General features: G+C 58.4%; 5 protein-coding genes across 5 annotated transcripts; 4 read left to right on the forward strand and 1 right to left on the reverse strand.

Moving 5' to 3' along the window:
- Window positions 1-6709: 6709 nt before the first annotated feature.
- Sp2 (Transcription factor Sp2) lies at window positions 6710-8941 on the forward strand (the record flags this gene model as incomplete). The annotated part of the gene is made up of 2 exons (XM_037323812.1): window positions 6710-7211; window positions 7614-8941. The coding sequence occupies 2 exons, from the start codon at window positions 6710-6712 to the stop codon at window positions 8939-8941; spliced, it is 1830 nt and encodes a 609-aa protein (XP_037177625.1).
- A 1792-nt stretch (window positions 8942-10733) lies between these two features.
- Window positions 10734-11630, forward strand: EFM7-1 (Protein N-terminal and lysine N-methyltransferase EFM7; the record flags this gene model as incomplete). The annotated part of the gene is made up of 1 exon (XM_037323813.1): window positions 10734-11630. The coding sequence occupies one exon, from the start codon at window positions 10734-10736 to the stop codon at window positions 11628-11630; it is 897 nt and encodes a 298-aa protein (XP_037178377.1).
- A 1196-nt stretch (window positions 11631-12826) lies between these two features.
- Window positions 12827-16481, reverse strand: Tgfbrap1 (Transforming growth factor-beta receptor-associated protein 1; the record flags this gene model as incomplete). Its single annotated transcript, XM_037323814.1, has 3 exons — window positions 12827-15811; window positions 15892-16268; window positions 16316-16481. The coding sequence occupies 3 exons, from the start codon at window positions 16479-16481 to the stop codon at window positions 12827-12829; spliced, it is 3528 nt and encodes a 1175-aa protein (XP_037178379.1).
- Window positions 16482-17028: 547 nt separating this feature from the next.
- COY1 (Protein CASP) lies at window positions 17029-19341 on the forward strand (the record flags this gene model as incomplete). Its single annotated transcript, XM_037323815.1, has 3 exons — window positions 17029-17149; window positions 17201-17368; window positions 17414-19341. The coding sequence occupies 3 exons, from the start codon at window positions 17029-17031 to the stop codon at window positions 19339-19341; spliced, it is 2217 nt and encodes a 738-aa protein (XP_037178381.1).
- Window positions 19342-20752: 1411 nt separating this feature from the next.
- Window positions 20753-21662, forward strand: CGCA056_v008569 (uncharacterized protein; the record flags this gene model as incomplete). Its single annotated transcript, XM_037323816.1, has 3 exons — window positions 20753-20960; window positions 21012-21561; window positions 21614-21662. The coding sequence occupies 3 exons, from the start codon at window positions 20753-20755 to the stop codon at window positions 21660-21662; spliced, it is 807 nt and encodes a 268-aa protein (XP_037177628.1).
- Between the last annotated feature and the right edge of the window lie 759 nt (window positions 21663-22421).

Consider the following 22421-nt stretch of genomic DNA (forward strand, 5'->3'; position numbering starts at 1 on the left):
GTCAGAATGTTCACCGCGCTCTGACACGCATATTCGGCCCCTGAATCCAAGCAGCACGAGAAGGAAGCGGAAGCGACCCCGTCGGACGACAGCAAGGCATCATCTCCAATAGCCCGGTTCAGTCGTCGTCCGCAGGGCGCTTTACTCTGTAGGGCTGGGCCGCCCTGGGCGCCTCTGTCGGGACGTGACCATGTACATACACGCTCGCAGCAAATTTTCGAGATGCACGGCGGCGCTGGAACAAGTTCCCAGCACGCGGTACTCGACGGGTAGCTGGGCGGCACAGGAGCGGCATGTGTCGCTGCTGCATGTCTCTTCATCAACGCCGGCCGGCTGGTTACACTCCAACGACGGCGGCGGCATCGCTCCTGTGTATTCTGGCCACCTCCGCACGAGACACACGAGGACCCTGACTGCGAGTTCAGCAAGCCACACGATGAACCGTAGAACGAATGCATGCAACGGGCCTGAGGCTCCGGCGACTTTGCTTTGGTTCGCCCACTCTTGTCGACTCTGGCTCAAGTCTTATTTCGCAAGCCGCTTTGTCTGAGGCACCGGCACGCGAGTGCAAAGATTCGATGACGCCTGCAAACGCCCTAGAACAACCCGTAAGCGTGCCAAGACAGAAACCATGAGGCCCGGTCGGCATGTTCCTGGAGCGCTGCGAGCAATAGTCTCGGACGGCTCAGAGGCGCCAGCCCGGGACGCCATATCGGATGGCAGTCTTGGATCCCGGCGAGCACCGCGTCGGTCGACCCTCTTCGACGAGGACACGCTTGCACTGGCGGGAGCGAACCTGCACGCCTTTCACGAAGACATGTTGGGAGGCTGCCAGCGTTCGTGGGATGGCCGCAACCATTCCGTGTATGATGGACGATGCCGTCGTGGAGAGAACCTAGGACGGGGCCTTTCACCAGATGGAGACATCTATAGTACATGACAATTATCGACATGATGCTATGTTTGATGACCGCAGGGTTCCTGGGAGACAAGAACTCGTGTCGGTAAGGCGCATCCATGTTTCCCAGGAAAGCGGGATGGAGTCGCGCAGCCTGGGTACCGCAACGTGCCACGGGCATGAAACATTGGTAGACGACAAAGTCACTGGATACCGCCGTCACCCATGCCCTTCTCTGGATGGCAGCCCTTGGCAAAAAGTTTTGGGTTCATCGGGGCTGGTGAACGCAAGCCGGGGTTGCACCGCCTCCCAAATTTCTTTTTAAAGATTTTGACTATCTCCACGACAAGGATGGTGCACATCGTAAAGGAGCCAATCATGTGCTGCGCCGGGGGTCTTGGAGGGGAGAGCCACCACCATTCCTCTTTGGGCTTCATGTCTCGACGGACGCTGTTGGAGTGTGTGACGGCCCCGGCCGCTAGCCCATGACGCGAGATGCTCGAGGCAGTAAGGTAGCGTGCGGGTTCTCGTTAAACGAAACGGCCTCTCGACGCGGTTACGTCTGGATTCGAATGAGATTGCGAACCAAAAGGACTCTGCTTTCGACAGTGTCACTCCCCGGGAACCAGGGACCACGCGAGAACCATTATCGCGAAGTCTTGGCCGCCGCTGAGAGACACACCCGCTGCTATCTGTCTGGCCCATGCGGCAACGGCCGTAATGTCGAGCAGGCTAGCGGGATATTCCAATATTCATCCATCACTCCAGAGTCCAGCATTGGTGCCTCGTACGACGATGGGCAATATTACTTTCCAGGCGCGATCTTGTTCGAAAGGCACGATGCCACCTAGCAGCCGTCTTTCAACGACTCTTTGCTGCTGCCCTGGTCTGCCTCGTGCCTGAGACGAGCGAATGAGCAGGTGGTCACGAGGGACCGCCTCAAATGGCTGGAACAACAGCAACATGCGGTTATCTGAATGCCAGACTGTGAGCCACAATGGAGGGAGACGCAAATGGAAAGTATGGTGAAGCTTCGAGCTTGCGACTAGCTCGGTGTCTCACGACGCTTGGTGGCAGCAGAGAGTGAAGACTAAGAGAAGCATCTAATATCCTTCACTGTGAAGTGACATAGTGTATTAAAGTATACTTTTTAGAAACTCTACTAGCACGTAGGCTACCCTTATAACTACCCCCCTTCTTTTCTCCTTTCCCTTCCCCTTTACTTCTCTTAGCTTTAATAGTTAGAGAGGATTATAGTAATCGTTATAATTACTTTATTTTTATATATTTTTTTTAAATTTATTTAGCTTATTAAGTTTATTTTAAACTTCTTTTATCTTCTTATTATATCTAAGCCTCTTATAAAGATTTTTTTTTTAGTTTTATTTATAAGTATTAATACTTTTAATATTATTAGATTTAGAGAAAAAATATATAGTAATTTAGTAGATAAATATTTAGTAGTAATATTTATTTTTAAACTTATCTAAAGATTTAATATTAAAACTTATATTATTAATATCGTTTTAGAGTTTTTATTTATACTTTTTTATAAAAATAATAAAGTTAACTTTCTATTTTATTTTCTAATTTATTAATTTAGTAATAAGTATTTTAATAAGTTTAATTAAAATAAGTTAATCTTATTAAAAACAGTTAATAAATAGAGGAAAAATAAACTTATATTCTTCTTTTTATATAATCTTATATAGTAAGTTATTTATAAGCTGTTAAAGTTATTAATAATATTCTTATAAACTTAGATTAAAGCTTTCTTAGTTATTATAAATAGTATTTTAATATGTAGTAAGTATTTATTAAAGTATAAATAGAATTTTTATAGTATAGCGTAAACTTCTACAAATTAGATGTGGCTGGGCTTAAAGGGTAGAAGAAGCATCTAATATCCACCACCAGCACAATCCGGGACCCGTCGGCCGCACATACGTTTCCCAAGGGGCCGGTTGCACCAAGATCAAGTCTCGGACGGGGCCACGAGCCATTGTGGCCATCGACTGGACGAAATACGCCTCCAGAGAGCGGTGCCGTGTTGCGCAGGCCTAGCGCGTTGGTGCTATCACCGATTGACTCTGGAACCTTTCCAACGTCTGAACCCTGACCAAGCCGACCAACCCAGCGAGCCGGATTGGCATGGCATCACAGACAAGAGACTCAGTTGCTGTTGACTGGCTCAACTCTATTCGGGAGCCGTGGCCATGGGCTCTCGGCCACGACGTTCTGTCTAGAACCACTGCCTGTGTCTACGGACTGAGATGCTCGATGTAGACCTTGGGCTGGCCGCTCGCTGTCTCTGCCAGTCGCACATGTGCGATGCAAGCTTCCTCGCTCACCCAGGCGTTTAGGGTTCGATAGAATCTGAGTTGGCATGTTGCTGCCGTCTCGGGACGCGGCGATGCGAACAAGATGCTGACACGCAGCGTCATCCAACCCGGAAGGGAGGGCCAGCGACGTTTATTGGCCGGCGAGATTAACAGAGGCAGACAGACTGATGCGCAGAATCTGTCCGTCCGTACAGCGACCCAATGCCCTCGCGAGGAAGCACAGCCAGAATTGTGCTCTCTGCGAAGACTGGTAAGTGGGAAGCTAGGGCGGACGGATAAGGCCGGGCTGTGCACACCAACATCTCGGCGGCGGCCGTGGCTCTCGCACCTGGGTGCTGCCATAATCTGCCAGCGTGGGGAGAGAAGGGGTTACGGTGATTGGGCCGCCCCAGGTTGCTAAATCGCGATGAGAGCGCAGCACAGCACAAGCGCAGTCAATGTGCAGTGTGTGTGTGTGTGTGAATAAAAATATCCCCCTGGGACTGCAGCAGTAAGCAACGCAACCTTTACCGCCGTGCCGCCAGAGCCTCCACAAAGCCGAATGCTTGGTTCTTCCTATTTCACATGACGAACCACTTTCGGAGAGGTTTATGCCTTTTTGAGGACGACGCACGCAGCAACCAGTTCAGAATAGGACCTCTACGAATACACACACTCACACCAGCCGCGCGACTGTCCATTGGCGCTAGCAAGAATCTGGTCATCTTTATCGAAAGGGGGGCTGTGGTTGTTGAACGCAAGCTTCCTGGAGAGCATCATCATACCATCGCATCATGCAGAAGACGGACGACCTATGTGCCTGCCTCATGCCCAATATTCTGGGTTTTCTTTTTTTGGGCGCTCACGTTGCTTTACCGCTATCATAATAGCATATGCAGGACATCGCGTGTCCCGCGTCGGTCCTGGAAATTTACGACTGGGTTTTACGAGGCCGTCGATGCGAGGAGTCGAAAAAAAAGGACAGGAAAAAGAAAGTTTCGGTTAGGCAGGACTCCAGGCGGCAGAATTTTGGCCCTGGGGCAGACCCGTCCACAATGCTACCTGCACGTTGGCGAGTGAAGATCCAATATAGCACGTTGCTGATGAGCGGAAAGCCAAGAAACATCCAGGAGTAGGCGCAAACGGCAAGTCTCTGGTCTGCCGGTGCTGTGCCGTGCCGTGCAAAGGAGAACGACTGGTTTCGGCGACATTGTCACGGATTACGGGCTTGATAGGCTTCATCACCACCACGGCATCCAATCCAATCCCATCCCTCACAAACTGCAGAGCAGGCTCGGCATCCCGCGGCGGAGAGCGACGTGCCGGGCCTCCATCTGACTGGCGGGGATCCCTCTAAGGTGCACACAGAACCGCAGATGAAGAAGACACTGGTCCAGCAGGGCCCTGTGCAAGTCAAGTCAGGTCGCCATTCGGGCAAGGTTTGTACAGTATTTTTCGCTCATTTGGCCCTCCTCCCCTCCCTGCTGGAGGTCCTGTCCTCGCACTCAGTGCAGGGCCTGCCCCGCCAGGGGCCTCACGCCAAAAGAGAGAGAGAGAGAGAGAGAGAGAGCGAGCGAGCGAGACAAGGGTCTGGACACAACTTGCCTACTTTGGAGCCACCCACCTGCACCCACCAGCCAAAGTATCCTGTACCAGGCTTATTTGTGCCAGGGGCGTCCAAAGGCCCAAGCTGCCGGGGTCTGGCGGGCCTCGCTGGCTGTCGTCCAAGGGGCGTTTGGGACCTGTCGTGCTGGGTGGTAGTGGGCGTGTGGCCTGTTAGTGGGAGGCCACCAGCCAGCCATGCGAGGTATCGAGTACCGCTGACCGCCGTGCGGAACCAGGAAACTGGACGACTCGCTTTCCGGGCCCAGTTGGCACTTGAAGGGATCCTTTTCTCTGGGCTACTTGCTGTCTGTCTCTGTCGCACACCACCGCGGCAGACGGGTCAGAGGCACGACGGATAGAAATGAGAGACCGGTTCAGAGACAGATCTTGGTATCCCGCATCGCTGGCAGAGACAACGAGCAGCAGGAGTGCATGTTGCAGGCAACCCGCACGCCCTTCCCTGGAAGACAGACAGTACATAATCGAAGACCGAGTCTGGAATGGGAGCTGTTTCGTGGCTCTGGTACCCGGCTTCGTTGCCATTACCCGACCAAGTCGAGCCGGGCTAGGCCCATTTTCGTGCGTATCTGGGTGCTAAATGAGGTGTCCATGAAGCAGAGCGACCAAGATATCAAAGTAGACGAAGACAGGGTCTGAGGAGGACGGGCGGGCAGGAACAACAAGAACGAACTACGAAAAAGCCACCACTATCCTCACCCGCACCCGCACGTCCAGTGCACACCCATGTCGACAACACACACACACACACACACGCGCACACCCACCTCAGTCTCTGTGCCTCTCTCGCACCCCCCCTTGCCAATCCACACACACACACACTCGCACCCCATCCCTGACCCCTGCTGCTTGTACCGCCTCTCTCGCTGCTGGTGCCGCTGCTTTCTTGCTTGTTGCTCTGCCCTACGAGTTCCTAGTGCAGGCCCTCCTCCCTCCGCCCCCTGGACGCCGGTCCCTTGCCAACTTCGACCTGGGTAGAGGTACTGCGTGGAGGGGAGGGCGATCCGCGTCCACCGGGTCCCAAGTCAAGTCCCCAAGTCTCCTCAAGGGCCATCAACAAGCAAGCCGTGGCTGTCGTCGACCCATGTGCCTCCCGGTCTGCAAGTTGTGCGCATGTCTCTCTCTGTGCCCTCTGTCGATACCAGGCGCGGCTTCGTGGCCGGTCTATATCAGTCGTGGGCCCCCAAGGCCTCTCCAAGATCGTTTCCCGCCCCCATCGGTCTTCATCTCTACAAGTCCCAGATCTTCGGTTCAAAAAAGCCTCAAAGCCAACGACAATCCCGTCTCTCACAGCTTGACAAGACGTACAACATCACTGTCCACTCTCGCTCCAAGACAGCAACAGCAACAGCAGCATCACCAAGGAGAGGTCGGGCACACAGCATCGTCCATCACACGGGAGCCAACTCGACCAAGAGCGTTATTAGACCAAACGGCTGCCTCACTGTGCCGTCTATAACACTTCTTCTCTGCACCTTGGAACCGACAAACATCATCGGGCTCTTCTGCCACTTACACGACTCTTTCGTTCGCGGCATCGGTACCTCACACGCGGAAACGCCGCGGGCATGAACATCGCTGCAGGTGCGCTTCCTCGGCCCCACTTGAAAGCAGGCGCAGCAGCACAGCACAGCACAGCGCAGCGCGCAGCACCCTCAACTCAGTGTTCGTTCAGTGTCAACTAACAAGAGGGCGAGCAGCAGAGTGACGTGACGGCATAACTCACTGTGTGGCTTTGCTTCGGCCAAGGCGACAACACCTCGAACCCAACCAAGGACCAACAACTTATAAACAACACCAGCAGTCAGTCTGCGGACTTGACCGGCCACTCACAGCTCCAACAACAAAACCGACTTCATCCGCAACAATGGTCTCGATAGATCAGTCATATAACATGCTCCCCAAGCACCTGAGCTCCGAGCACGACGACTACATCCTCTACCCCGAGCCGCCCCAAGCAGTCTTCACCACCGCTCCCATGGAGATGACCATCCCTGCCAACGCCTCGTACATGTTCCCTACCTCCATGCCCATGGAGGCTTCTCCCGTCTACGAAAACAACTTCATCTACCAGGGACGCACCTCACCGAGCCTCTACGAGGACGGAGACTTCCAATTGCCCTCCTCCAACCTCTCCACCACATCGGCGCCCTCGGCGGCCTCATCCAACGTGGGCTCGCCGCAGTCACATCACGACCAGCCGGCGCCGGTGCCTGAATGGGCGCACCCCGGCATCGCTGTCACCCCGGGCATTGTGCCCCACGACTACTACAACACCACGGGTACTGAGTACTCTACCTACGCCGGCTCAGGTATGGAAGACTTTGCAGCTTTCGACTTGGTCAACACAAAGCCCCCGGGTTTCGTGGGTGAGTTGCAGAACGTCTCTAGAACCTCTCATTTCGCAGCCCCTCACCGGGTTTCCTTTTCTCCTTCGTCTTCTCCTTCTGCTGCTTCTGCTCGCGAGGCCGCCGCCGCTTGTCCACTGCGTGAGCCCGCCCTCATCTTGGACACCCGGCTGTCTTCGTCGCCCGAGTATCCCGCGTCGCGCAAGTCCAGCGCGACCGCGGCCTTTGCGTCTCCCTCTACTTCTTTCTCTTCTCCTCCAGCGCCGGCTTGGAGCAATTCGCCAAAGACGCCGCGCGTTTCTACTTTTTTTTCTCAGAGCAGTGGCCACTTCGTCGCCCCTCTTGGTTCTTCTTGTTGGTTTTCCTCTGTCAAACCTCGCCATCCCTGCCGACGACTCAGTGCTAACCAGCCATTCCCTTCAGACCCTTCCCTCATCCACCCCGACATCAGCCGCCCAATGCCGATGCCGGGTTTTGATCCCAACTTCCACCACCCTCAGTATCCCGCATCGCCCGCCCTGTCCGCTTCGTCCCAATCCATGGTCCGCAACGGCAGCCAATCGCCTTTCATGCACAGCGGCTTCCAGCAGCAGTTCAGCCCCTACGCCACACCGGCCGACGCCCGCCGCCCCAGCCTCCACTCGTTCCCCTCCAACTATTCCGATGGCAACGGCTACAGCGGCGACGAGTCCAAGGAGAAGCAGCGATGCCCGCACCCCGAGTGCGGCAAGACCTTCAAGGACCTGAAGGCGCACATGCTCACCCACCAGAATGAGCGCCCGGAGAAGTGCCCGATCGTGACGTGCGATTATCACGTCAAGGGCTTCGCCCGCAAGTACGACAAGAACCGCCACACCCTCACCCACTACAAGGGCACAATGGTGTGCGGCTTCTGCCCCGGGTCGGGGTCCGCGGCCGAGAAGTCGTTCAACCGCGCCGACGTCTTCAAGCGCCACCTGACGGCCGTCCACGGCGTCGAGCAGACGCCGCCCAACAGCCGCAAGAAGAGCACGGCCGCCAGCAGCGGCAAGAAGCTCGCCGGCTACCCTCCCGACGCCACCGGCAAGTGCTCGACCTGCTCGCAGACCTTCTCCAACGCCCAAGACTTTTACGAGCACTTGGACGACTGCGTGCTGCGCATCGTGCAGCAGGAGGACCCCGCCGAGGCCATCAACGCCAAGCGCCTCGCCGAGGTCGAGAACGACAAGGACGTGCACCAGACACTGGAGAAGAACCACCTCCCCACGCAGACGCAGATGCCGTCCACCGAGGAGGACGAAGACGAGGACATGGACGACGAGGACGACGAGGACAGCAAGCACCGCTTCAACTCGCCAACGAAGCGGAAGGGCAACCCCGTCAACGGCGTCCAAAAGTCGCGCGGCCTCACCCACTCCCGCGGCGGCGGCCCCATGCCCGTCAAGGCCAAGGGGCGCAAGAACCGCCGCGACTACCCCTCGTCGTGGGGCTTCGACAAGGGCCAGATGACGATGAAGAAGCGTGTCATGGCCGTCTTTGACGGCCCCCGCCGCCTGGCCAAGGACGACATGATGCTCTCCACGGACCACGAGGTGCGCATCAAGCTGGCGGACGGCAACAACTACGTGACGGACCTGGACGTGCAGACGCTCAAGCGCGCCGAGGGCTTCCTCGGAGCCACTGACGACGAGAAGGGCCCGTGGATCTCTGACGACCCCACCGAGGAGCAGCTCAGGGAGATGCAGGCTGTTCTTGAGAGCTTTGAGCAGTAATGGAAGGCGGCGGAGGCATTGAAGTCATCAATATTTGCTTGGCATGCGGTACTATATCACGGAGCTGGAGGGCGGCGGAGGAATCTGTTAGAAGCATGGCTGGCGCACGCTTGTATGGATTTACGACTGGATTACGAAGAGGAAATCTGGTATGAGGACTCATGATTGGATGGCTTGGTTTACACCGCAAAAGGTGCTTTGGTTGATACCCTAACTCTCAAGAATTCTTGTCTCGATCAAGACAATCTTTTCATCATCACTATGCATTCTCGTCGCCATTGGAGTGAAGTGTGTCTACTGCTGCCATTGGGGTGGACCGACGACCGGCGGCCTAAGGACATGGTGATGGACATGATGCCGCGGACCCTGGCGACGAACCATGACCCCATTTGGGCATGTAGACGACGGCCGTATCCTCAGTGCAATAAACCAGCGCCAGGCAGCCATGATACCTGAAACATTCGACCCGCACGCTGCCCTGGTCGGCGGCCAGGTCACGGGGATGTATTCGTGGTTGGAACAGGTCTGGCCCTGGCGTCGGAGAGGAAACGCGAGACCGGGGCAGGGGAGATGGGAATGACTTCATCAAGCCGAATTGTGGTCGGGATCTGGGCTGGACTCGGGAGGGAGGCCTGTGAAGATGACCCGTCGGGTCCAAGATCGAAAAATAGCCTACCATGCATGGAGGTATCCAATGTTTTTTTTTGTGGTGGATGGTGGGTAGCAGCAGGCACAGCACGTTGTTGTTGTGTGTGCAGGGAGGCAATAATGCAGTTTTCCGGGTGCGGATTGGCGGGAGCGGGTGCGAGGCACAGCACAGCCTTCCGGTCTGACCGGATTGTGCCCAGTCGGATCGCGTTGTGAAGAGAAGTGGAGGCTCAGGAGCTTATCTAATTCTTCCTCCAGGGATGGGACGGATACACCGCGGATGGAGAGCACCTCCCTCAAAGTCGTCAGCGGGGTCCCAGGTCCTGGGGCGGTGCACCGCAGTCTTCTGTAGATGTCCTGCAGGTGCGAAAGAAACAGCGGCGTGGCTATGTGGCTGTGGAGCGGCAGCATCCGCCTGGCGACCCACCGAAACAGGTACCTCGACCTGACGCTTTCGGGTCCGAGTCGGGAGTTGAGGCTCCTCCACTGCCTGGCCATATCATGCGCTGTATTTGCGAGGATGGCAGGCCTGAGCCCCCTGTATTTATGCCGTCTTGCGGCTCAATCGCACCCCGGGTTCTTGCCTACCTGCCCTGAGCTGTGGCAGTGTTTCCGCTGCCACCGCGCTGACAGCCGCCGCCTGTGGAAACGCTCTCCAGCAACTGCCCGCCTGCCTGTCTTCCATGTGCCTTCCATGTGTCTTCCAAAATAACTCACTTTGCACGCAACTCAGGGCATGCTTGCCGGCGGCGGGGCACAGTGACATTTCGTCGTGGTCGATCGCTGCCACTGCCCCTCCCCCTCCTTTAACGCACGCGACAAATTTTCCCGTCCAGGCGTCTGTCTGCCCACGTTGCGTAACTTTTACCAAGTTTCTTTTGCAACCCGAGTTCCCTGAATCGCCCGCGCTGCACAAAGACTGCCGGTGCTCGTCCTCGTCATCGCAATCGCAATTGCCCGGCCCCCTACCCCTGGCCTCGGACCTCATCCGCCGCTCCGCCTCCCCCGCGCGTCCTTCCGCCCTCGTCCCGTCTGGGCTCGCAGCATCCCGCTCGGTGCGTCGGTAGCCAAGCCCTGCCTCGCGGCCGCCGCCTCGAGTCCTCTCTTCCCTGCAACCCTGGCGCTCTTACGTCCTCCATCAGCCATGGCGCTCACGTCCCGCATCTCCCTCGTCGGCCCGCCCGCCGAGTCCCCGGAGGACTTTCTCATCAGCTCCCTGGGCGTCATCTTCCCCGACGACGTCACCAACCAGCACGGAGACGCCGACCACGGCATCGAGTACGCCTCCCCGCACCTCCGCAAGCCGCTGCGTTTCGACCTCGCCGAGCCCAGCGCCGACGACGACCGTAAGCTGTTCAGCCACTACCTGTGGAACGCGAGCCTCCAGCTGGGCGAGTTTGTCGAGGCTGGCACCCTCGGTCTGGACACCGTCAAGATCGATCTCGGCCCGCCCGTGTCGCATTTCAATGTCCGCGGCTTGACCACCATCGAGTTCGGAGCCGGCACCGCCCTGCCGAGCATCATGTCCGCGTTGCTGGGCGCCGTCCGCACCGCCGTGACCGACTACCCCGCCCCCGCCGTGCTCAAGACGCTCCGTGCCAATGCCGCCCGGAACATTGACGCCTCGGTCTCCCCCACCGGCGCCCTCACGGCGGAAGAAGTCCTGGTCGAGGGCCATTCCTGGGGCGAGCTGGACGACCCCTTCTCCGTCGCCAACAAGCACGCCTTCGACCGGGTTTTTGTCGCCGACTGCCTGTGGATGCCGTGGCAGCACGCAAACCTGCACAAGTCCATCGCCTGGTTCCTCCGGGACGGCCCCGACGCCCGCTGCTGGGTCGTCGCCGGCTTTCACACGGGCCGGCCCAAGATGCGCGGCTTCTTCGACGAGGCGGCGCTGGCCGAGGCCGGGCTGGAGATCGAGCGCATCTGGGAGCGAGACTGCGACGGCGTCGAGCGGGAGTGGTTGTGGGATCGCGGCATCGAAGACGTGACCATCCGGAAGCGCTGGCTGGTGTGCGGTGTCTTGAGGCGAAAGGCCTAGAAAACCAGACTGCGCTGCGCCGAGTGCATGACCCCTTCACTTATATTCTCTCTGCCCTCAAGAATCATCCAAGGCCAAGGCACACGCGCACACCTCTCACCTCAGCTGAGCACGATTTCTCGGGGGAACTTTTGCTCTCGCAAGGTCAAGCGCCCGCACCATGACGGCTAGCTTCCTCGCAGAGCCCGCATCGTGCCCGAGCTGGCCCCGGTGCGGCTGAGCTGGAACCCGCCCCTTTCAGCTGCAATGGGCGCGGGTGCCGCTCCCGATTGGCCCCCTCGTCTCCAGGTGGCTTGACCCAACGATGTACTGGGCCCTTTTGGTCGAAACATGGCTCACCTCTGCTGCTGTGTGTGCTCTGCCGTGTAAGTAAGCAGTTTGGGGACAGACACCGACAAGGCCAAGGTATTTGAGTATTCTGAGTATTTGAGTATCGTGGTCGGCTACGGCCGAATCGGGCTGGCGGTCGATCGCCAACAGACAAAGTGCCACCACCCATCTGATATGGAATCTTTAAACCTCGATTCGGTTTCCAAGTGCTCCCGCTTCCCTTTTCCGCTGTCGACGTGGTGGTTATTTTGTGTGTGCATGTGTGCATCCATCCGTGCCGGTATCTCCCGTCGTTCCGAACTGCTGTCTAGGCCAAGCTCAACGCATTCTTCCTTTGCGGCTCCGTCATGTCAGCGCCTCAGCCGCGCCCACTTACACGATTTAATGTACATTCTGGAGGTGAGGGTTGCGAGACATGTGCGTCATCAGATCACTAAGCCGGTCTGCACAACCAAGAACTTGGAGCTGAGAAGGCGAGCTACGCAAACTGCGTATAAACGAGTCTTTCTCGTCTTGACAGGGCATGTCATTGTCATGCCTACCGCTGGTGGCCTGGGAAATGAGCGGAATGGTTTGTCTGGCGGAGGTGGTGCGTCGCGGGCCTTGGGTGAATGTGTTGGCAGAAACGGCTGGATAACTACTCATCCAGACGATGAGAATTTGTACCTCGCCGGCATGGTGTCTCACGACGAACAGTCCGGCCACCCCCCGCATCCGTGGCCGGAGCGGACGGGTCCCGACGGCTGCCGTCAACCAGGTGCGCCATGGCGCGCTTTCGTATACCATACGGGACCGAGCCCTGTTCTCAATATCATTGTGTCGCTTGCTACCACTGAGTCTAAATGCCAAACTATGTACACGGCACGCTAATTCGGCGCCTCTATCGATGGTCCTTTCTCGTCCACCTTGACGATTAGATCGTGGTTCACGCGGAGGTTCTCCGCGGAGCTGAGCGCCTTGGTCACGGTCGTCTCGTGCCGCTCCTGCGTGATGCGGCGCAGCGCCGTGACGAGGAAGCCGGCGACGACGTCGACGGACCACTCGTCCGGGATGAGGGCCAGCACGTCTTCCACGTCGAACCAGCCGCCGAAGCGCTCGAGCAGCGCGCTCGTCTGCTCGATCTGGTCGCTGACGTCTTCAATCGCGAGGAACTCGCCCAGCACCGCGCGGAAGAGCCGCGCCTGCATGTCGTGGGTCGGCGTGCTCTCCCGCCTGCCGTCGGGACGCCTGTAAATGCTGGAGCCGCCGCGCAGACAGTACGAGACGGCCGTGTCGTAGTCCCCGAGCTTGTGCACCAGCAGCCGGATGGCGTCCTCGTGCCGTCGCTCACGCCCGTCCAGGATGATGGTCTCGGGGACGAGGAGCTCGTCTGGGAGGGCCGCGATGCGCTCCCTGATGGCTGCGGCGTCGTACTGGTGGGCCTCCCCGAGCAGGTGCAGCAACCGCAGGCGGCTGTGCCATACCTCGTTGTCCTCCGGCGCGTTATCCGTGAGGAACTGTCGGTAGGTCGGCTTGGGCGCCTGCAGCGCTCTGTACGCTGTGTATGTGCCGGCAAAGGCCTCTCGGCTTTCCGGGAACGACTCGAGATCGCTTATGACAATGTCCAGGTAGTATGCGATGAGATCGTTCACGTATTCCGTGTGCCCCTTGCCGAAGACGAGATGCTCGAGGTAGTACTTGACCGCGTCGGGCGCCTCTTCGCGGAGGATCTCCACGACATGCGCTGGCTCAAACTTGGCTGCCTTGCCCTTGTCCTCGGCGAACACCTGCACGCCCAGCTTGGGATTGCGGCTGGCAAGCCAGACGCCATACTCGCGGACGAGGGCCTGGCTGCTGATCTTCGTGAGGTACTCGCGGACGCGCTGCTCGCCGTCGCTCAGCTCCCCGCCGTCGTCCCGCTCGCCCTCGACGATGCGGCGCCACGTCGCGAGCACGTCGCCCGCCATCTTTCGGCTCTGGTACAGCCGGCTGAGCACGAAAAGACGGTGGTACGTCTCCAGGAGCCCGGCCGCCCGGTCGAAGCAGTCTACGCCCTTGTCGACAACGTCGTATAGCTCCGACCTGACGGAGGAACTCTTCTTCGCCAGACCCTTGGGAGACTTTTGGTCCAGCTCGAGAAGCACCAGCAAAAGGGCGGCGTCGACCGTCCGGAAGACTTCGCTCTCGTCAGCGACACTGCCAAAGCCCTTCTTCTTTCTCCAAGCCGCCAGAAAGCGCCGCAGGAACTGCATGACCTTGGTATCGAGGTCACTGACCGAATGGCTCGCCTTCTGGAAGTGCTCGCTCTCTAGGTAGTTTTCTGTCGTCTTCTTCACCCCGCCAAAGATCCAAATGCCCCTCCGGCTCTCGACGATCTCGTTACGCAGGCCGGGGACCAGGGAGAGGACCACGCGCGGGTCGAGGCTGCTGTCCACGAGGACCTCCTCCAGCGCCTTCAGCTCGCCGTCCGAGAACGGAGCCTCCGCCGCGTGGAAGAGGCTCGTCAAGAGCAGGACGCCGGCGCGCTGTCGCAGGTAGCTGAACGTCACGAACTCCAACTCTGACTTGGCGTCCTGGCCCCGGAAGGAGTTGAGGACCGTGAAAACCGCATGTCGGTCGAGCTTGGCGGGGTTGAAAGCACCATCCTGTGCGCAAGCAGCTTCGAGCCTGGCTTCGAGCCGCAGCAGCAAGGGATTGCGAACGGCCCACCATATGTGGTCGCCCGACCAGACTGCGATTCTCGAGCTGGCGTCGGCCAGCCGTCTTGCGAATTCTCTTTCTTCCGCGTTCCTGCTTTCCTCCCACCCTTCCGGCAACGCGTCTTCGTCCTGCGATGCAGAATCGAACAGCTCCCGCTCCTTGGTCATTCGCTCCAGGGATGAGGCAGTGCGTGCATCTGCACTCCGCGGGGAGAAAATCGGGTTTTCTAGCCCGCCTCCGGAAAAGGGCGAGAACTTTCTCTGGCACAGCCGGTCGACAATCTCCTCAAAGTGCGTCTCCTCCACGCCCATGAGGGATCTGATGCCCAGGGGCATCGTGGCGTCTGTGTCTGGCGAGTCTATCTCGAGCCACCATTTTGATGTTGTCGGCTCTGTGCCGTCAGAGTCCCACCGCTGGATTTCCAGCCCGTGACGCAGGCCGGTATCGAAATCCTTCGTCATGGACGCGATGACATAGCCTTCCTCCTCGTCCGCGAGTGCCATTTTGGACGACGACATGTCTGACGACCCGCCATCTACTACGACCTCCCTGGGATACCTGTCAAATTCGACGGTCGGCCTCGTAGGATCACCGTCGAGGTTCACAAACATGCCGATGCCGGGGTCGAGAGGCCCGGTGCCGGTGACAAGTAGAAACTCCTCCGCCGTAGGCGAGACAATGTGTGGCTTGAGGAAGACCGGCGTCGGCTTCGTCGGAGATGTCTGGGCCCCCGGCGCAGCAGGCAGTGGCTTGTCTGTCGACGGCGGGGGCACCTGGGCCTCGCCGGAAGGCCTCGGACTGGTCGAGGGGGTCGGTGGCGACGATCCCTGGAGCACGCGATCTACCGCCCCTTGCGGACTCTGGTCACGACGTCCGCTGAGGAGGCCACCCAGGCTCGTGCTTCTTGCATGTCCATGGGGGTCTCCCGCGGACAGCAGCGGTCGGTTCTGAGCCGCAGACACGCTCCTCAGAATCCCTCCGTCGGCGCTGCCAGCGATGTCCTGGGCTTGGCCAATCTCCCCCGCGGGCTGGGAATCATCCAGGGACGATATAGTCATCAACGGAATGCGAAGCTGTCTGTCGACGTCCAGCAGGGAGTAACTCCTGGCGTCCGCCACGCATGCGATAGAGTCTCTGCGAACCGATATCGTCGTTCCGGGCACGTCGATATTCTAAGCTGCGGTCAGTCGTCGTCGGGTGAGATGGAGGGCATGACTACCTTGACGGCCCTGGCGACCTCGCCTATTCTTACGACTTGGATTCTCCGGTTCAACGACAGGAGGATAAACACGCCCGCGGTTGGGTCGCCATCGTCATCCTGGGGCTGATTCAAGTCCACGCCGCCAACCCAATTGCAGTTCTTGACCTGGGTGGTGCCGAATACCGGGCTCAGCTCGGGGAGCGAGTAAAATGTGACGGTCGAGTTGCAAAGGATGCAGGCCTTTCCGACCTTGGGCAGCAGCAGGATCTGCTGCACGCCTGGGCGAGAGTTGCTAGACTCGGCAAACGCCGGCCGCAGCCTCGAAGCGAGTATAAAGGCAGGTCGTCCGGCTGGGTCGGCGGGGTCGGGAGGGATTTGGACAAAGTGAAGCAATTCGGATGCGCTCGTGCCGACGTAAAGGTTATGATCTAGACGTGTCAGTGAAGGCCAATCCGAGACAGCACGAGAGCCTCACCTAGGTACTCGACGCAATTGATCTTGACGCCGTCGCCGGCGCCATCTGCAGACAAGGGCACCTCGTCCATCAGCGTGCGCAAGACAAAGGGTCCCTCATTGCGGGCCATCGCATCGGAGCTCCCAGACGCAGACGAGCGCTGGTCGTCTGGATCTTCGGAGGTCATGGTCTGTCGCTTGTGCAGTCATCGGGGATGCTACGCCATCGTCTGCCGTTGCCCTTGCGCGGAGTCAAGGTCGTGATGCGATCGGTACGGATGCTGCTGCTGCGTTGCGTTGAGGCTGGCAAGCTCCGGCATGGAAAGCTGCTTGGTTGATGGCGGGTGGGTGACACCAGGTTCAGGCTTCCAAGTGCTCCAATAGCTCCCGCTCTGTTACGTAGGGCCCTACGTAGGCAGCCCGTTCTCTAGCGTCTTAGTGGACTCATGCACCTGGTTGCCGGCCTACCGGCGCAAGCATGTGCGGCGCGCCTGGGGGTGGCTCCGCAGGCACGATGATCAACTGGCTGCCTGTGCGCCCCTGGAAACCGCCTGCATCCCACTGATTGGTCACCTGGAAAGGGAACACGTTCTCGAACTCTGAGCTCAGCCGAAACACAACCACCTGAACGCAAGCTCAACAGCTCACGACTCCGACCCGGGAGCCCGTCTTCAGCGTCTTTTCTTGATGAAGTGATGAATTGAACCATCGACCGCCACAGACACCAACGTAGACATGGCAGACCTCGTCGAATCAGTCCTGGCCGCCGACGCCAACGCCCAGCATGCCGAAAAGCCGGGTCCAGCTATGCCGGACGGGGGAAACAAGTTCCAACATGCCATCTCAGCCTGGAGAAGTAAGGAGGAGCTTGTCCGCCGTGTGGGATTCGTTTGACTGACCCAGACAGCCATTGACTACACAAACCTCATTTCGAACCTCGACAATACCGCCTCCGAGATTGTCGCATACCAGAGGGATTCGACCGTCCAGCGAAAGGAGCTAGCACAGAAGACCAAGGACTTTAGAAAGCTTGATGATGCCACGAAACTGTCCGAGATCAAGGGTCTCTTGAAGGGTGCGTGTTTCGCCGCAGCGTAGCGACGTTTGCTGACTGTCGCAGCCTACCAAACCTTCATCGACCTCCTGACGAACCACTCCAAGTCAATCAACTCCGCCTTCCTGCAAGCCTACACGTCTCTATCCGATGCCCCGGACCCGTACCCCCTGCTCGAGGCGTCCGTCGACTCTATGCTCGTCTCCGAAGACACACTGCCGAAGCTCACCGAAGAGAACCAGCACCTGCAAAAGTCCGTGGCCAAGCTGACGACACAGCTGGAGGAGACGGAGTCGAAGCTGCAAACCGAGTCCGCGGCGAAGAAGGAGCTCGAAAGCAACCTGGAGAGCAGGGTCAAGGAGGTTGAGGCTTCCTGGGTTGCTGTTCTCGATGAGAAGAAGGACAACTGGGCGTCCAAGGAGAAGACGCTGGAGGAGAAGGTCGAGAATCAGGAACGCCTGCTCAACGAGATCAAGGCGAGCTACGAGGTCAACCAGCGACTGGGCAAGACGGACGACGGCGACCAAGAGGGACAGGCCCACGTCACCAGCGCCGAGATTGAGATGCTGCACTCTGACTTGGACCGGACGAGCGCGCGCCTGGCAGAGATCGAGGCGCGAAACGAGCAGCTGCGGCTGGAGCTCGCACAAGCAAAGTCGTCCATGCCATCACAAGCCCCTGTGGCTTTGGAGGACGACCCAGGATACATGCGCATGCGGTCCGAGAACTCGTCGCTCATCCGGAAGCTCGACGCGGCCCGGGTCGAGAAGGAGGGACTCAAGCGTGACCTTGACAGCAGGCTGCGTGGCCTGGAGAGGGAGGTTGGTTTGCTCAAGGAGGAGCGCGACAACCTCAAGGCCAAGGTGCAGAAATGGAGCGACTACGACGACGTGAAGCAAGAGCTCGAAGTGCTCAAAAGCATCGAGTTCTCCACGGGCGATGATGACGATGTGCGAGAGGCCACAGAGACTGCCGCCGAAGCCAAGAGCCAAGGCGACACGCTCGAGAAGCTGCTTCTGGCGCGTAACAAGAAGCTTGGCGACGAACTCACCATTCTACGCGTTTCCCACCAAGACCTCCAGACAAAGTTGTCCGAGCTGCAGGAGGAGATGTCCAGGACAAACATGGACCTGGAAAAGTCGCAGCAGTTGAACGAGCGGCTCGAGAACGACCTGGCGACGCTGCAGTCGGAGTCCTCAAATGCTTTCCCGTCAGGCGCGTCCGTAGCCGGCACCTTCAACCGGTACGCACCGTCCGTCGCGCCGGGGCGAAGGCCTGTCGGAGGAAGGGTGTCGCCCACGTCGTCAATCATCAGCAGCATCAACCCTCGCACGGTTGGCGAAGAGCCGATGGGCGGTGGCTCAGGTATCCTGCCGATGATCACGGCGCAGCGCGACCGATTCAAGAAGAGGATCGCTCAACTAGAGGGGGAACTATCTGAGAGCCACCGCACCATCTCGCAACTGCGACAGGAGGTGTCGGCCCTCCAGAAGGATAATCTCAATCTGTATGAGAAGACGAGGTACGTGTCGACGTACAACCGCGCCGGCCCGTCAGCGTCGTCGTCGTCGGCGGCATACTCTTCAAATCCCAACCCGTCGACGGTATCGATCGGCGGGACCGGAAACCCAGGCATCACGATGGACAGGTACCGCAAGGCGTACGAATCGAACATCTCGCCGTTTGCCGCCTTCCGAGGGCGCGAGTCGGCCAGGGCCTACAAGCGAATGAGCTTCCCGGAGCGCGTGGTGTACTCGGTGACGCGGATGGTCTTGGCCTCACGGACAAGCAGAAATCTATTTGCGGCGTACTGTGTCGCATTGCACCTCCTCGTCTTTTGTTCTCTATACTGGCTCGGCACGGTCGACGTGGAGAAGCACGCCAGCAACCTTGGCAAGTCGGCAGCAGGAGCCGCCGCAGCGGGCGCCGGCGGCGTCCATGGGGCCGGCGACGGTCACGGCGACTGGCACGAAGAAGGGTTCAACGGGCACTAGTCTCAGGAGGCTGGCAACGGCAAGGTCTTTGACGAGGCCGGCCTGTACGCACCATTTTGATATTGCATTTGGACGATTGGGCGGCGTCTGGCTATGTACGGATATGAATGTGGCATTAGTGAGATCTCATCAATACAGATAGATACCAGATCACGTAATACCCAGGGACGGCACCGTCCGCCAAGCGAGATCTTTTGGACAAGAATCGGGCACCGACCGCTCGTGGCTCTCCAGCAAGCGGTTCTATTCTTGTCGGGTTGTCTTTCCAGGCCTGCCACCCGATGTCAAAAAGCGGCACGCCATTCGACCAAGGCTGTTGGCGCTGGCCCGTCTCCGCGGCCCAAATGGGGTCTCTGCCCGCAGCCAATGGGACGGCGACAACAGCGTGGTCTGGCGCGCCAAAAGCATGTACAAGAGCGGATACCTGCATCGTGGGCGCGTCGCCGGGGAGAAGACGGGTACAAGGTCGTACCGTCCCTGCCAATTTCGACGGGCCTATGGGAGTCGAGTCTTGACGCGGTGTGCTATTTCGGTCTCTAGCCGCCCTGTTCGTGAGAGCCGTTTACCGGGCCGTCTCGCGGCAGCTGGAGATGGAGATCGCGGGTCGCGGACGAAGACGGGGTTGTAGACTGGGGCGACGAGGGCTTCGAGATGGACGGATGTGCCTTCGTCGCAGCCATCACCCTCTCCTTCTTCGGTCGCGGCATGTTTATTGGGGTTTCTGAAGCCCGCGGAGACATGTCCCCGCTACTCAACTTCGACCAAGCCTTTGGGCGGGCCGGGCGCTTGCATCTGAAAGACCCCGACGAAGATCGCTGACCATCCACCCTCCACTCCGACATTACGTGCATCCCGCCCTCCACTCCATTCGCTCTCGTTCAACTTCCCGCCCTGGCTCGTTTTCTATTCTGCCGTCGTACGGTTGCATGGCAGGGCGGCTGCCAGTCTTGGTCTCTGGCTCCTACGAATACCCACGCGTTGCCTTGCACACCACATCGGGAGACCCTGGCCCCCTCCCCGCCATCTTTTTCGAACCGCGAGACTATGCCGGTCTTGGCAGGTCGGTCCCTGCCAAAATGGAGAGCGGCCAGTCGCTCTGTTTGCCGCCAGAGGGAGGGTTCATGATGTTGTGGTATATTAAAACCGGCTGCCCGCTTGACTGCTTGAGACTCGTTTGTTTTCCACCACAAAGTCTAGCTCATATATTCAGAGACGAGTATTTCTTTCCCTTTCCTTTCCATTTCCGTTTCTTCGTTGTTTCCTATCTTCGTTTCCTTGGTTTCGGTTTCCTTGCTTGGAATTGGGCTGTATTTTCTGACTGTTGGTAACGGGCACAATCACACGACGACCGGCAACACCATCACCAACACCAACACCAACACCGCATCAGTCCGCCCCCATCAACACCAACATGCGTTTCGCGACTCTGTTGGTGCCAACCCTGGCATCCCTCGCCCTGGCGGCGCCCACATACCCCACCCTCAACCTCAACTCAGCCCTGCCGGGAAATATTGAGGATATTTCCGAGTACTTCAACATGCTCGCCACCAAGGTCCAGGCGCTCAAGTACCTGTCAGCCGAACCGGTCTGCGACCTGACCAAGGCCAAGATGATTTCTCGTGGGTGGCCCTTGCTGGCGCGGGTCGACCATCGTAAACTGACTTGACCAGCTGCCGAGGACCTCCCTCCACCGTCCGCGGGCCTGACTCTCAAGCACGTCGCCATCGGCCGCGGCACCCAAAATTACACATGCGACACCAGCAACGCAACAGCTGTGCCCGTCGCCACTGGCGCCAAAGCCACGCTCTTCAACGCGAGCTGCGTGGCTGCCATGTACCCCGACCTCCTCGAGAAGCTGCCCTCGGTCTCGATGCAGTTCAACCTCACCGACAGTGACGACCAACAGCGACTCGGCCCCAGCAGCCTTGCCATCTCTGGACACCACATCTTCCCCACCACCGGCGTCCCGTTCTTCCAGCTCGCGACCGATGGAGTCGAGATTGGTGACGCATGGTGCGCAAAGAACTCTTCCATTGCCGCGCCCACCATGGCGGCCAAGGGACAGCAGGGTGAGGGCGCCGTGCCGTGGCTGAAGCTTCTTACGACGGCGGGAAGTACCGGAAACCTTCAAGAGGTCTACCGCATCACCACTGTTGGCGGCAGCGCTCCCGCTACTTGTCAAGGCCAGCCCGCCGCATTCGAAGTTCAATACGCTGCCGAGTGAGTCTTCCAAACATGTCCCGTCTGCGCAGCATCGCTAACAGCCTACCAGGTACTGGTTTTACCAAGGCAAAGCGCCCGTCAAGTCCGCAGCCTCTTAGGGCAGGAACAGCAATAAAATAGTGTTAGTCCATGGCGTTGGGGGGGTTTTCTATGAAATATGCACAAGTTTTCTTCGATATACCATCATGTATTTCCACGGCATCCCGTGGCTGAGTTGGTCGGCCATTGACTGAGCCGGTGGATAACATTGCGATAATTTTAAATGACCGAGTCACATTGTTTGCAAGCGAGCGGCATCGTGACAACTGTACGAGTTCCAGAAGCCTCTCAGGCTTCCATGCCCTGGATTCGGCGTCTGGACTCTCCGACCCACCCGCTAAACCTACCTACACTAGGCTTACCTACGGCGGCACCTGGCCCCCGGCCATTGCCGCAAATCCCCGCCAGCCGGGGCAGGTCCGTGGGAAGCAGGCAGCTCAGGGTGCCCGAACAATGAGGTGATTGGAGCAGCGAAACATTTGCCATGCCATGCCACCCCCGCCCAAGCCCAGGCCACATGTGCAAAGTCTCTGCAAACAGCCAATGGCGAGTACGTGTGCCCTTCCTTCAGGACGCCAGAAAGAAAAAAGTGGCTCGCAAACCACCCTCGGTGACTTCACTTTCACTCGTCCCAAAGACGATCATCCCTCGACCAGACGTACTTTCTTTCCAGCTTTCGTTCTTGCAATCAACCTCCCAGTCGCCAGCGTTCGTCGAGTCTCGTCAAACACTCGTCGCAACAGAACTCCACGATTTGTTTATCCTGTTCCATTAGCACCTTTTAATTACATACTCTCAAGCCGCGGATCAGCCGTCAC

This window comes from Colletotrichum aenigma, assembly GCF_013390185.1.
Source record: "Colletotrichum aenigma strain Cg56 chromosome Unknown KSG_Cg56_contig05, whole genome shotgun sequence".
Taxonomy (NCBI): domain Eukaryota; kingdom Fungi; phylum Ascomycota; class Sordariomycetes; order Glomerellales; family Glomerellaceae; genus Colletotrichum; species Colletotrichum aenigma.